The following is a 14,159-nucleotide window of genomic DNA, read 5'->3' on the forward strand; positions in this document are numbered from 1 at the left end:
GGAAGTAAGACCCAAACGATTACGTTTGCTGGTGCCTCTCGGTCGCAGTTTGCATGTAAAGGTTTCAGTGCATTAGACAAATCTACCAATAACTTGTTGGGCCAGCTTTGCAGCCGAGACCTGGGCAACATGTTCTGGTGGCAGGATGGGGGGAGTCGGTGGTCCAGGTGAACCGGGGTGACCAAACTTGATCCTGCTGTCACACCACCCAGCCTCTTTCTCACCCAGCAGCTTGCTGCTGCATTTCTTTCTACAATGAGCAGACACTGGGTCAAATCAAAGCTTTTATTTCACTTCTCCCCTTAAGATGGTGGGCAAGTGTTCACCAGGCACAGAAGAAACCCAGCAGTCTCTCGGGCAGGTCAGCCGCTTGCAGCAAGCCACAGAGGCGGTGAGACATCTCCTGTCTGTGCATGAGCCGAAGGGGAGGCGAGGAGAGGTCTAGGACTTTGTGCTCGGTAGCCCGTCATCGTGATGCTAGCCCTTGAATTGCTAGCCCTTCCTGGCATGATGAGGATCCGGGAGGAGGCCAGAGGCTCCAGGTGTCCGTGCATGTGGAGGAGCTGGGAGATGCGGGCACAGCCATGGCCCACAAGCCCAGCGGGCAGTAATCCTAACTGGCAGAATGCACTTGATGCAAACGCAGGTGCGGATCCTGCGCGGTGGGGAAACTCCACCGTGCCTTCACGGAAAAGAACAATTCCTATCTCTTTGAATTCGAGGAAGGGAACTCCATGCCAGGTGACAGAATTATGAGTTTTCAGTGGCCCCGTGGGGAGGTTTCGGTTGAACTCGAGGCCTGGGGAGGGGAGGACCTTTCTGCTGGTGAACTTGTGTGGCCGATGCAGGAGGAGCCTTCTTCTGTGGGTGGTGGTGGACACGGTGGCTCGGAGGCGGGGGCCGAGGACAAGGGGCCTGGGGCCGATGACTAGGTGGTGGAGGAGGCTGGCACACGGCTGGGTTTTGAGGAGCTGATCCTGGGACCTGGCGGGGCTTCTGGCGTCTTTCCTTGGAGGTTACGCTGCATGTTCTTACCTCCAGCTCTTCACCTGCAACAATAAAACTTCTGAGAGTTCTCTTGGCGAGACAGGGTCAAGGTCACTATTTATTGAGTGTACGAGATGTCATGCTAACTGTGTGGGGGGAAGCAGTGAGGAAGCAGAAGCCACTCTAACCCTATACAATTTCCAGGTCCTGCAGGGGAGACAGAAGCGCCTACCGGCAGGGTAAAGTAAAAGCCCCAGGCTTTCAGGAACTCAGGGAACCAGAGGCAAAGAGGCAGCTAGAGGCCTTTGTGCCTGTCTGTCCTGCGCATGGAGAGGGCACTCAGATCTCAGAGCCCTGCCTCTGGGTTACCCTAGAGACCATGCCCTGAGAGCACCTTGGGGTTAGAGCTCTTAGGATAGGAGCTCCAGAATCAAAGGGGACGTTAGTAACCACCTGCTTTCAGGTGGGTTTCCCTGTGAGCTCTGCCTTTCATCCAGTTCTTGCTCGAAGAGCTCTCATTCTGGTGAGGGGCTGGAATATAGGCAACAGGCCCTTTAGCCCTCAGAAACTTGCTAGTTTCTCAGAAATTCATAAGCAAGCCCCATCCTCTTGGGCTTGGGAGGACAAGAATTTCTTGGCCTATCACCCCTCTGGGATTTTCCGTGATGTGTGACAGCAGTCCTTGAAGACGGGCCCACAACTCCCAATGATGCGGTTGTTCCTTCGATGTTTTAAAACTACCCGGGGTGGTGGGGAGTGCCTGGGTGGCTCAGTGGGTTAAAGCCCTGCCTTCAGCTCAGGTCATGATCTCAGGGTCCTGGGATCGAGCCCTAAATCAGGCTCTCTGCTCAGCAGGGAGCCTGCTACTCCCTCTCTCTCTCTGCCTGCCTCTCTGCCTACTTGTGATCTCTGTCAAATAAATAAACAAAATCTTAAAAAAAAAAAAAAACTACACAGGGAATGCATGAGGAGGCTCAGCTTCTCTAGGCCTGAAGGGCCCCTCTGGCCCTCCAGCCTCCGCTGGGCTCCAAGGACTGTGTCCCAGTCCCTCTGTCCAAAGCCATCCTTGCAGGGCTCCCGAGGGAGTTAGGAAGAGAATGTTCTCCTGGGGCCCGTGAAGGGTCCCTCGAGTTGACATGGGCATGTTCAGCTTAGGAGCCCTGGTCCTCTCAGAACATGGCCCTGTAATTTCCGGTGAGGATGTCAGGGGCACAGCCTCCTCTGAGGGCTGGAAATCCAGGCATTAGGGAGTTTCCACATGAAGACTCAGAGTCCAATGATGTGGCTGTGACACAGGAAGGCCAGAGTGCTCTAAGCACAAAAGGTAAAGGGCACGGAAAGAGAAAAACACATCCTCTATGCCATCTCTGATGCCCCGAGGAAGCTGAGGGGGGCCCAGGAAGCTGTGGAGAGGACTCTGACCCCGACCGAGTCCAGTTCCCAGCCATGTGGTTTTGGAGAAGCCTCCCTCATTGCCTCTAAGGCAAGCTCGGGCTGCCCATTTGCTTGGGAGTCTGTTCACCCCCTGTTCTGTACATTTGTCCTTCACGCATTTATTGCCCACCTTCTAGATTTAGGAGCCATTGCTAAGCAGCAGCAATGGCTCGGATACACAACAGTGACCAGACAAGATACTTGCCCTCAGGAAGCCTAAAATCAAGGGACTGGAACCAGGACTGCGAACCACAATGTCAGTCTCTGGTAAGAGCCCAGAGTCACCAGAGAGGTGCAGACAGAGTCCCATGAGCTCTGGGGGGAGGAGTCGAGTGTGGCCAAGCAGCCAAGCCGCAGGCTGCATTGCACAGACAGGTGGGCTGTGGCTCTCAGCGGCCTGCCTGGCAGAGCAGGACCGGGGAAGCGCCCAGCATGCCCACCCTGGTCACGGCAGCCACTGCCCAAGTGTCTGCTCCCGGGAATTAATCCGGGCCTAGTGTCCCCCTCATCTCACCTCCTGGTTCTGCACCCAGGGCCCAGGCTAGGGTGAAGCGAGTAAGAGAGCCAGGGCACATAATGGAAGGGCACTCACTTCAGGGGTGAGCAAGGACAGGGTGGGGGCTGGGGGTGATGGTCTCCTTCAATGGCATGGAACTCCTTGTTTGTCTCACCCTAGTCCTGACTCAGCCCATGGGCCATAGGATCTGGGGGAAATCATTTAGCCACACCGAGCTTAAATTTTCTCATCTGTATGAATATTATCTATTTCAGAAGATGACTTGGGGAGTTGGATACAATAATGAACGCAAAGCATTATATTACAGAGGTTAGTCCCTGGCCCAAGTGATTGCTTTGTCAATGTGAGCTAATTATCGTGTTGAAAGCTGGGATTGCCTTGTCACGGGCTTGGAGGAATATGTGATCATTGACCCTCAGGCAATGGAGAAAGGGTTTTTGTAAGGGGACTTGGACAGAAAATAGCCTGAACAGGGCACAGAGGCGAGGGAGCCATGGGTGGCCACAGGACTAACAAGAAATTCTGCTCCATGCGGACAGAGAGTACTGGAAAGATGGCAGTGGAAACATGGCACCACGCTGGGGGCAGTGACCCGAAGGGGACCCAAGGTGAGAAGTCTGAAGTAAGGAAGCCAAGTCCAAAGAGGGCCTAAGACCACCCCTGCCTGGACAGGTTCAGCCAGGTCCATGTTTGGGTGGTGCTGCAGACCACCGGCGTGGGCATCCTGGGCCTTCTCTAGGGAGAGACCCAGAGTGAGAGGACCCAGTCCTGCTGGGCATGTCAGATTGCACAGAATCCGAGGGGTCTGCTTGCCTGGCTGCCTGTCTTGGGGTCCTGGCACCCCCAGAGTCTGCAGGGACACCTGCTGTGCCATTCTCTGAACTCACTGTCTCGGGTGGCCTGTGCTCCAGGAGCCGGCTCCCTACTTATGAGCATGACATTTTCATTCTTGCTGGGTTGTTGGACAGGCATGATTTGAGGAAGAAACAGTCCCAGCACCAGCACATCCCCTCTGAGCACCAAATTGAAAAAAGGGGTATAACTCCCTGGATTTAGACCACACGTATCCTGTGGGCCCCAGAAATTTTGCCTGTGCTCCTAGGAGCGTGGTTCTGAACACACATTGCCCCCCTCCACCCCTGCCTAAAGGGAGGAAGAGATGTTTGCTCATGTTTTGAAGCCAATCATTCTACCCACGTAGAGATGTGTGGTTCATTGAAAATACGTCCACACGGGGCTTCAACCAAGCCAGCCTTGGTGGTGGATTCCAAGGGGCCAAGCAGGATCTGGCTTCTCAACACTCTCCCACTGTCACCACAGAGAATTTGTTTTTCAAAGATCAAGCTAACCAGAGAATGGAAAAACCTGTAACCGCCGGTTATAACCCTTGACATTCTGAAACTCCCCATCTCCCTCATTTTCCTTCTAGACTCTCAGTGTCATCCCCATGAGTTGTTTCCATGGGGATTTTGCCCGGGGCCTGCTATGGGACAGAAGCGGGGGACCTTACCATGTCTCCTACCATTCTGTTTTTTCCTCTGGTTGATGTAGAAAATGAGTAGTATCACAAAGACTAAGAAGATGAGGCCTCCTCCAAGGATGCCAATGATGAGATAGATGTCCAGACCTTTCTCTGCAAGAGGGACAGAAATGGATAGAGGTGAGGGGCCCTGGGCCAAGGGGCTGTTTCATGGCTCTGGCCAAGGACTCCCACCTCCCACGTGAAGGAGATAAAAGAGCCTCCTGAGGCTTTTCCACCTCAGAAAAGCCAAACTCAAGAAGGCTGTCGGTTGTGTTGATCTCTGAAAGGGCACGGAGTCTGGGATAAGCCTCCCAGATGGCTCCTGGGGTGGGGGGCTGCTGCTCTGCGCTAGAAATGCCAAATTCTTCATGTGCTGGGCATTGCCCATCACCCTCTGCCCCCCTCTCAAGGAGCATGTCACAGAAGTTTCACTCTGAGAAGGAGTTGAAAGACAATCTAGGGTCACTTTGCAGACCTTCAGTTGCCGCACCTCAATGAGGATAACACTTGGTGTTTAGAGAAATGGGTTTGAAGCCATTGCCTCTTCTAGGCAGGAGCTGTGTGACCTTTGGCAAGCTACTCCACCTCTCTGAGCCCGTTCCATTCGGCATACAAAGGAGATCAGGAAACTTGCATCACAAGGTGGCTGTTGGAGGTCAATCAGATAATGGATGTGAAAGTGCTTTGTAAACTGTAAAACAACACACAGAGGCGAGTTCTGGCTCTTAGTAGAGCTCTGTGCACCAGCATTTCTGGGAGCTGTGTCCCCAGGAGAGGGACTGGGCCACCTGCCCTTGGTGAGTCAAGCACAGTTAGAGAGGCCACAGCTGGGGCCGGGTGTCAGGGGACTCATGCATCTGGCAGACAAAGTGGAGCTCAGCCAGCATCACAAGGAAACCCTCTTCCAGCCAAACATCCCTCGGAAGACCCTGATACACACAATCCCGGAATGAGGCCTGGGAGTAAGCCAGAGGCCCAAAAACCAAACCAAGCAGATTTTCCGACAGCAACAGTCTGTTAATTCTCACTTTCGTTCCTCACTTTGTCTCCTCTCTGCCCCACTCTCCACCTGCCAGTCACACAACCTCCCCTGCTCTGTGGACAGAGGTGCTTCCACTGGAACATTCCATGGGACCAAGAAAACACTGGGGTCCTTGAAGGCTCCGCAGGCTGGAGCCAGGGACCGCAGGAGTCTCTCTTGGGCTGACCTTCCCAGGGTCTGACCTGGTGAGAATAGGTCAGAGAGTACCGGCTGGGCCATGCAGCCTCCGCTCAGCTTCCCTGAGTCCTCACACCAAGGGGCCCCACACCTCTGTCTGGGGCACTCATGGAAGTGGAGGCATGCCTCACACTGTCTATTCACAGGTCTGTCCAGCAGGGCCCTCCACGGCACCTGGGGTGCTCTCGGCAGGGAACATTCCAGCTGGTCTCAGAGGAAGCTGGGGCTCCATCATTCAAAACCACACCCTCACCATCTCTAAATCCAAGCCTACGACTTCCTGCATGCCCTCATGGAGATGATGCCCCCATGAGTCCATGGGAGGTGGTCTTTCTGTGTCCATTCCTGCTCCTCCCTCAGTGCCTTGGTTTCAAGGATATGCTCGCTTTTGCTGAGTCAAATAGGTGATCTTTTCCTTGCCTCTCCCTGACCTGGACTGTGAAGGTGATCTCTTTGAGGGTATTCGAAAGCACGCGCCCCTCCCCCACTCCCCCCCCCCCACCATCCCCGATGCACAGAGATTTCTATACTGGTGGGATCTGGTTAGAATAAACATGAAGAAATGGGTTGCCAAATAAACCACAGGAAATGCAGTTACATTTGAATTTCAGATAAACAATGAATAACTTTTAGTAGAAGCATGTCCTTCCCGGAAGGGAGAAAAGAGGCCGTGAAGTCAAGGAAGGGCAGCTTTGCCCACTGCGCCTTCATGATGGGGGGTTATGGAGTCATGGCTGGTGGGCTAACATGGGGGGTGAAGTGATGCCCCTCTAGCGTGCAATGGGCAGCCTCTAAGATGTCCCCCAAAAGCCCCCAGCCCCCTGGTATTCCCATCTTTGTGCAATCCCCTCCTATGCACATGGGCTGGGCTTACTGAGTCGCTCCTAAAGAACAGAATATGGCAGAAGTAATGGGATAGTACCCCTGAGACTAAGTTACAAATAGACCTTGGCATTTGCCTCAGGCACTCCCTCAGGCTCTCTCTTAACCTGCCCTGAGGACAGCTAGTAGCCATGTTGTGAGGCGCCCAACAGTCCCTGAGAGCGAGCCCTGATGTGGGTCCTCCCCCCTCAGAGCCTGGACCCAACCCACCTGACTGTGGTCCCGGCCAGCCTCCTGACTGCAGCCGCATGTAAGGGCCACAAGTGCCCGGGGAAGACACTCCCAGACTCATGACTCAAAGAAACTGCAAGAGAGTCTCTGGTGTTTTAAGCCACCAACAAAGATAATTTGTTGTGCCGTGGCAGATAACTCCTTCAAGGCCTATATAAGAAAGCCTCACGTCTGACTCCATACCAGCTTCAGGGCTGTTTCCTGAGGTAACTCAGCAGCCATAGTCCCTGTAGAATCTCAGGGCCTCTGGCTGAGGAACTACTTTTCTGTGTTCAGTCTCCCTTCAGAAGGGTTAAGCAGACAAAGTGCCAGACGAGGAAACTGAGGGATCGCGGGGTTCGTTCTCTTTGTGGACCAGGAGGCTGAAACCCAGAGAGAGGAAGGACCTCGGACAAGGTAATCCCACTGAATTTGGACAGACATGAACTAGAAGTCCAGGCCTCTGGTTCCCAGAGCTCCCCCTACGGCAGGCTGCCTCTCAAACATTATTTCCGGGACTCATGTCAAGCAGTACTCTGGGGGATGAGCTTACACTCCTGGGTTTCAGGACTTCCTGATGTGGGGCTGTCAGTTCTATGGCAAGAGGAACATTGCCTCACCGTGTCTACCATCCTCCCAGGCCTTGAGCTCATCCTCTCTCCATGCCCCTCACTTCTGGATTTCTACTCTGGCTCCTGATAGGAGGTACTGCCCATCACTCTTCCAGAAAGCAATCTTTTTTGCTCCCTTTTCCATGGTTACTCTGGGAATCACAATCCTGGTCATTGACTACCTGAGAGACCTTGGGCAAATCAGTTGACCTCTCTGGGAAATGGGGGTTTGCATGAGATAACCTCTACAGCTTTTTCTAGCTCTTCAACTGGGCAATTCTTTCTCCCAGAAGAGGATCTTTGTAATTCTCCAAGGTGACATGGTGCTCCGTGGAGCCCACGATGGGTAACCATAGAAGACCACCTTCTGTCTCCTCCAAGGCTTCCCTTAGAGGTTTCTAGAAGGAAGTGTGTTCTCAGTTCTCGCCCTGAGCCCAGGCTGCCTCCCAGCCCCGAGACCCAGGCACTAGAGTGAGTCTCCACCCTGGACCTGGTAGACTGTGTTTGCGAACTGAGCTTGGGATTTCTGATCAGTGCTTGCCACGTACCTGAACAATTGATGGTCATCGTTCTGCTTTGCTTACTGACTTTGTTCTTGACCGTGCAGTTGAATAACATACTCTGTTTGGTCTTCCACCTGTTTGTGGCAATCTTCCGAGAAATAGTTTTGGCCACAGCATTATCTAATAGTGTATTATCTAGATGCAGCGTTAATTCGGGGTCAGTGCCACTCCTTATCTCACAGGTCAGGCTCCTATTGGTACAAGTCCAGAACATCACAGGTTCTGAAACCTCCTCTGGGGGGGAAAAAAAAAGATCCAATTCATATTAGCTAATTTTCCGATTTTAGTAAACATACTTATTAATAGAGGTGGGGAATGGAGTTAGTTTGGGACCAGGGAACAGTTTCCAAGACCACTAGCTATTTTTGAAAATCCTTTTTATTTTCTTTTTTTGATACAGCACATTCAGCACACTTTTTTTGTGTGTGTGAAGTTCATAGCTACAGTACATGAGTAAAAAAAAAATATATATATATACACACACACACACACACATATATATATCGCAAGTGTTAATGTGCTATTTTATACCTTAAAATGTTTTCACTTACATGATACCGTTTAATCCTAACAAGCAGAAGAGGTTGATGTTTTCTTGCCATTTACAGAGGACATACCCAAGACCTGGGGTTAAATGGTGGACTAAGGGCATCCACTAATAAAGGATAGATCGGGGAGGAGCTCTCTCCTCCAAGTCCAAGTTCAGTAGCATGGGTACAGTGGTTAACATGTCCTGATCCCCACAAGCCTGAGGCGCTGGCAGTGCTTCAAAGCAGCATAGGAACCCTAGCCTGAAGGCATCGTTCCATGTGTGGTCTGGGACCTTGGTCCCAAACGAACCCCACCCCCACTCATCCACCAGGTCTTGGGAGCAGAGGGCCGGGCTGGGATGAGTGGGCACCAGCCCCTTTCCCCACCCAAAGCTGCTCCACCCCTTACTATGCCTCAGCGGACCTTTGGACCTTATCTGTAAGAGATGGATAATAAGGAAGACATGCCCCGCCTGTCCTAACGGGGACAACATGTGACAGAGCCCTGGGCAAATTGTTAGGTACTGACATTATCGGTGGCCACTGTTATGTTCATAATCCTAAACTCCCTGTCTCTCTTTTTCTGACACCATAATACGCCAAGGCTGTGGCATGAAAGACAAAGCCCTTGGCTTCAGATGGGGCCCGTCCAAATCCTAACTCCACCACTTCTTAGCTAGCCTGACCTCCTCCTTTTTGTTCTCTTCTGTCCTCCATATAACTCTTACTTTCCCCAGGCTTGCCACCTTTCTCTCAATTTCTCTCCATTCATTATGCAGCCAGATGGCTTCTTTTTCAATGACTCTCTTCCTCCCTGCCTTCCAGACAACGGATCTTCTCCATGAACTTTCCCATCAGATTTCATTTCTGCCCTAGTATATCTGGATGTAGAAATTCATTTTTCTTCCCATCCCAAGATTCTGTGTGATCCAAAATGAAGAAGATGGAGAGTCTACAAGGCAGTCAGTGTAGAGTCTAGGGGTCAAATCAAGGTGTTTACTTGCCTCTTCAAAATGGAAATAATCTTTTTTCTATTTATAACGGTGACATCCAATCATTGTAAAGATTGATCATATGCAGCAAAATGTTTCAAGATTAAAAATCACATGCAAGGGCGCCTGGGTGGGTCAGTCGGTTAAGCGTCTGCCTTTGGCTCAGGTCATGATCTCAGGGTTCTGGGATCAAGCCCCACATTGGGCTCCCTGCTTATCAGGGAGCCTGCTTCTCCCTCTGCCCCTCCCCCTACTCATGTGCTCTCTCTCTCTCACATAAAAAAATCTTTAAAAAAAATCACATGCAATTCTACTACCAGAGCCAATAATTCTTAATATTTTTATGTATATACTTACAAGGTGATTTCTATATATAATACCCATATAAGTGATGTTTTAAAAAACTAAAACTGGATCATGATTTTGTAGTCTGCGTACTTCCTCCTTACTGATGATCTATTATGAAATTCTTTCCTTTATGAGCATCGATAAATATTCACCTCTACCATCTTTTTAAATGATGTATTCTTAATTTAATGAATAAGTCTATAACCACTGGGGACTTTGCAATCCTTTCCAGCATTTCACTAATAAAAGCCACACGGCGATGAGCAGGCTCTTGAAGCCATGTCTTTGGACAAGCTCTCTCTGTAAGGTAGCTTCCCGGAAGGGGCATGGCTGGATCAAGGGAGGACACATCACATCGATGAGAACTCCTTAGTTCTAGGTTGTTAGGATTTATTCATTCTTCCCCTAACACATGCTTTTAAGAGGGTTTCCAGTGTCTCTTCAGCTAGAGGCAGCAGCGCCCTCATTAAGGAGATACAGGTACAGAGACCAAAGCTATGAAAAGCATGAAGAAACTGGGGTGGGGGAGGGCATTGGCGCTGCACAATGGGTATTGGGTCACAGGTGCTGGGATCTTTGCTTAGCTGTCTCATTGAATATCCCGTGGAGTAATTATTACACAGAGCAGACTCAGAGCAGACATGTGGCAAGTCATGGGGACCAGACCACACACTGAATTAAGATGCTGTGTGACATTGGGACACACACACACAGACACACACTCAGCAGGCGGCTGTTGTGTCACAGAAAGATCTCTGTCTTTGGGCCAAGGAATGTGGGGTTTATTCTGGGGGTAATGAAAATGTTCTAGTCAATTGTGTGCCAGTTGCACAACTCTGTGAATATACCAGAAGCTGTTGAATTGTACACTTTAAGTGGGTGAACTTCTGGTACGTGAATTCTATCTCACTAAAGCCGTTCCAGGGGAAAAAAATGTCACCACCCTTGTAAAGACAAGCGCTGGATTTGTACCCTGACTCTGCTCCTGTCAAGCTGTGAGACTTGGGAGAAGTCACTTCTGTGTCCCTGTAGATAATAAGAGGATAATAACAACTAGCTCTGGGGATTGTCAAGAACCTTAAGTAAGATTGTGAAGCAAAGCACTTGACACCAAGCTGGTAAGCCCTTATCACTGCCTTACTAGACAAGACACAAACGTGAGGCTCATGTTCCAGAAGGGAACACTGGAGCCCATATGGACAGGAGTCATGAGATCTGGGTTCCCAGAGCCTGTAAGCAGCCCTCTTCCAGCTCCATTCTCAGTCCCGCCCCATTTCTGGAATGTGCTCTCTATTCAAGGTTGTGGGGGACTAGGGTACCGAGAGTTGTCATTTGCCCCTGGAACGGGCACATCAGGGATCACTGGAGCAGAGGCTGCTGCCAGGCCCATGTGCTGAGAGCAGGGCTGGAGGGTGATCCTGGGAGGGGGAAGCAGCCCTGGTTCTAGCTCATTTCCTGTGTGAAGCACAGAAATACTGGTTTTTTGCCCACTGAATCTCTGGTTTGTGCTCATGTGGGTGTTCCGGTCTCCAGATGCTTCTTCCCCTTCTCACTTCTTCTCACCCCCTGCCAAGTGTTCCTAGACTTTCAACTTCAATGTAATTTCCATTTCACTTTCTCTTCCTAGCCTCCTGCACCCAAACCATCTTGCCCATCCTTTCTCTGCCCAGTGTCCTAGGCATACTCTTACTTCCTCATGTTGCAGACACCCCTTATCGACTCCGGGGGCCCTCAGTTCTGGCTGTCCATTAGGGTCTTCTGGGGAGCTTGAGCACCTACTGATGCCCGGGACCCATGCGGGGAAATTCTGATTTGATTGGTCTAGGCTGGGCCCTTGGCCCCGGTAACTTTTCCTAGTCTCTGTTGACTCGAACAGACTACCTGAGTTCAGAATCCTGGAGCAGTGCCCCCACCCCCACCCCACCCCCACCCGCCTCCCTCGGACAGCGGCTGCCGCAGCTCCCTGGCTTGTCTTCAGGACATGCGTCAGCTCTCCCAGGGCATCCCATACGTATGGCCACACCTAGTGTGTTTTCTACAGCAAGAGCAAAAGTCATCTTCCTCTCTTGACCACTCTGATGGTGAGCAGATCTGAACCAAGGGCTGTTCATCTTTAAATTCATTACTTCCAGCCCTTTCCTGCCATATAATGATTCTTCCAGGGCACCCTGGTTTGAAACGTCTCTGTGGATGGAAGACCTACTGCTCTCCAGTTAGTCTGCCCCACACCCAGCTTGCTCCTTCCTCATCCTCCTGAAGTGACCACTTTTCCCTTCTGCCCACCTGTTCCTCTCCTCCTGATTGATGCCACCTTAAAGGAGGTTCTATACGCAGATCACATCCCCGTAACCAGTGAGGAGAGCATTTTAGGCAAAGAGAATTGTGCTTCTATCAGCCGTGTATTTCCCCACGTGGAGACTCCATGTCTTCCACAGGACGGAGCCTTCACTGAGGTGGGAGAGATGCATTAGATCTCTTTTAGGGCTCCCCCAAGGCCAAGATCAGGCTGGGGCCATTCCATACGTGCTATTCCCCAGCTTGCTAAAGGGCACCCAGACTGAGATGGAGGAATTTGGGGAACAAAGACTTACCTTGAATTATCAATTGAAATGTTTCGGCCAAGACATTCTTTCCATTTGTATCATATATAGTCACCTTGTAGGTATCCTGGTCCTCTGTCTTTAGCTGTTTAATTCTCAGAGCTCCGTTTGTTGATATATTGTATCTTTCAGATGCCCCTTTAAGCTTGCCCTCTTTGACTCGGGCAACCTTGGCTCTTCCTTTTTCCCATCCTATATCATCTATATGGTCATTCATTTGAAAATTAGAAATGTTCAGTTCGAAGTCATGACCCAGGGTACCCCAGACAACCTTGTGTTCAGGGTCTGCACCTATAAAAAGCAAGACAGTTCCTGAGATCTTGAGACGCACGGCCAGAGAAAGTGGGGCCACGACCTCTTTGACTCTCAGGCTCACTTTAGCATGCTCACTCCATTGGAGACCCACACCGACTTACCTTTGGTAGAAACGAGGAAAATCAGAAGGGAGCTGGCTAAGACTTGATAGGCAAGGCTCATCTTTAGGGTTCGTTTCCTTGTTATGACTCTAAGCTCTTCCTGCAAGAGGAACTGAAGTGAGACCAGTGGAATCCACCTCTGAGAACTGAACCACGTGCCTCTTTTTTACTTTTACAGTTAGCATAAAACACGCAGACACACACACACACTCACACACACACACTCAGCAAACCAACCTGCTGATGGGCTCCTTTACCAAAGCAGGTGTGTTTATCATGCGTGGGTGTCTTCTTATCTCATTTTAATCCTCACAACAGCGTTGGGTGGGTTTTGTTACCCCATCAAAGAGAAAAGGAACCTAGAGGCTAAGTAAATCACTCAGGATCCCCCTTTGGTTAACAAGGAGCCAAATTTAACCATGCAGCCTGCTTTTATCCATTCCCCTATGCTGCCTCCAACAAGACGTTTTTTACGTTGTTTTTTACATTCTAAAACAGTTGTTTTTTACGTTCTAAAATTCTTTGTGATTAAAAGGACACATAAATGGACTCTCAGCGGTAAATGCTTGAAATCCCCAGTTCTTACATTTAGCACACATGTTACAACTCCACTGAAATTCAGTTAGGTAAATGAGAACTCGTTCCCAAGCAAACAAAAACAGAGCTGGGGAATACTATCCAACTACCAGAACGAATCATTCAGAGCATTTACGATGGTTAATACTACAGATAGTTAAGGAAAGGAAGAGATAAAGAGAAAAGGGGAAGTGACAGAGGACTCAGAGGGGAAGAGGGAAGAAATCTGTGATTCAGGGAGAGAAATAAGGTGAGGTATTGGATGCACTCAGAAAAAAAAAAATGCACCGAGAGAGACAGCCACAGCAAAAAGGGACACCCAATGACAGATTTCCAAAGTAAATGTCCAGTTTTGCGCTGGACACAATTGATCACATAAAAATGGGGCATTTATTTATAGGCAAAGAAATGGACAAAGGGAAAAGACATGATGGAAAATATTTGCAATATATATGAAAAATTGTTAATATCCAAGAACATAAATCATACCTTTTAGTAAGAAAAAAGAAAACTCAGTTTTTTTAATGGGCAAAGATACAAATAAACAGTTTGTAGAAGAAATGTTTAATAGAAGAAATGTCAATAAACTTATGAGAGGACATCTAATATAGCCGTGGAATACCATTAGCACCACCATATTGGCAAAATTAGAAAAGATAATAATTTACATTATTGACCAGATTATAGAAAAAAACATGCGCCTTCATACAATATTGAAGGGACTATAAAGCCATACCTCATGGGAGATGGAA

The 14,159-nt window shown here is 49.8% G+C and overlaps 1 protein-coding gene across 4 annotated transcripts; it reads right to left on the reverse strand.

The window, feature by feature from the left end:
- Positions 1-272: 272 nt before the first annotated feature.
- Positions 273-12,938, reverse strand: CD2 (CD2 molecule). Of its 4 annotated transcripts, none has more exons than XM_080801876.1 (5): positions 12,832-12,938; positions 12,407-12,706; positions 7,931-8,179; positions 4,461-4,571; positions 273-1,049 (listed from the first exon to the last, which is right to left on the reverse strand). In XM_080801876.1, exons 1-5 carry the CDS (start codon positions 12,890-12,892, stop codon positions 751-753), a joined length of 1,020 nt encoding a protein of 339 aa, XP_080658002.1. In that variant the 5' UTR covers positions 12,893-12,938; the 3' UTR covers positions 273-750. The 4 variants fall into 4 exon arrangements, with proteins under 4 accessions (XP_080658002.1, XP_080658001.1, XP_080658000.1 ...); XM_080801875.1 differs by having other exon boundaries at positions 273-1,043; positions 4,449-4,571; XM_080801874.1 differs by having other exon boundaries at positions 4,449-4,571.
- Positions 12,939-14,159: the final 1,221 nt, after the last annotated feature.

Source organism: Martes martes (assembly GCF_963455335.1).
Source record: "Martes martes genome assembly, chromosome: 4".
Lineage (NCBI taxonomy): Eukaryota > Metazoa > Chordata > Mammalia > Carnivora > Mustelidae > Martes > Martes martes.

Excerpts from the sequence above, each read along its gene's own strand:
- CD2 (XM_080801874.1), bottom strand. The coding sequence starts at position 12,892 with ATGAGCCTTGCCTATCAAGTCTTAGCCAGCTCCCTTCTGATTTTCCTC. Across the intron at positions 8,180-12,406 it reads ATTTCAATTGATAATTCAAG|AGGAGGTTTCAGAACCTGTG; the intron begins GTAAGTCTTTGT and ends TTTCCCCCCCAG. Across the intron at positions 1,050-4,448 it reads ACAGAATGGTAGGAGACATG|GTGAAGAGCTGGAGGTAAGA; the intron begins GTAAGGTCCCCC and ends TTATTGTTGCAG.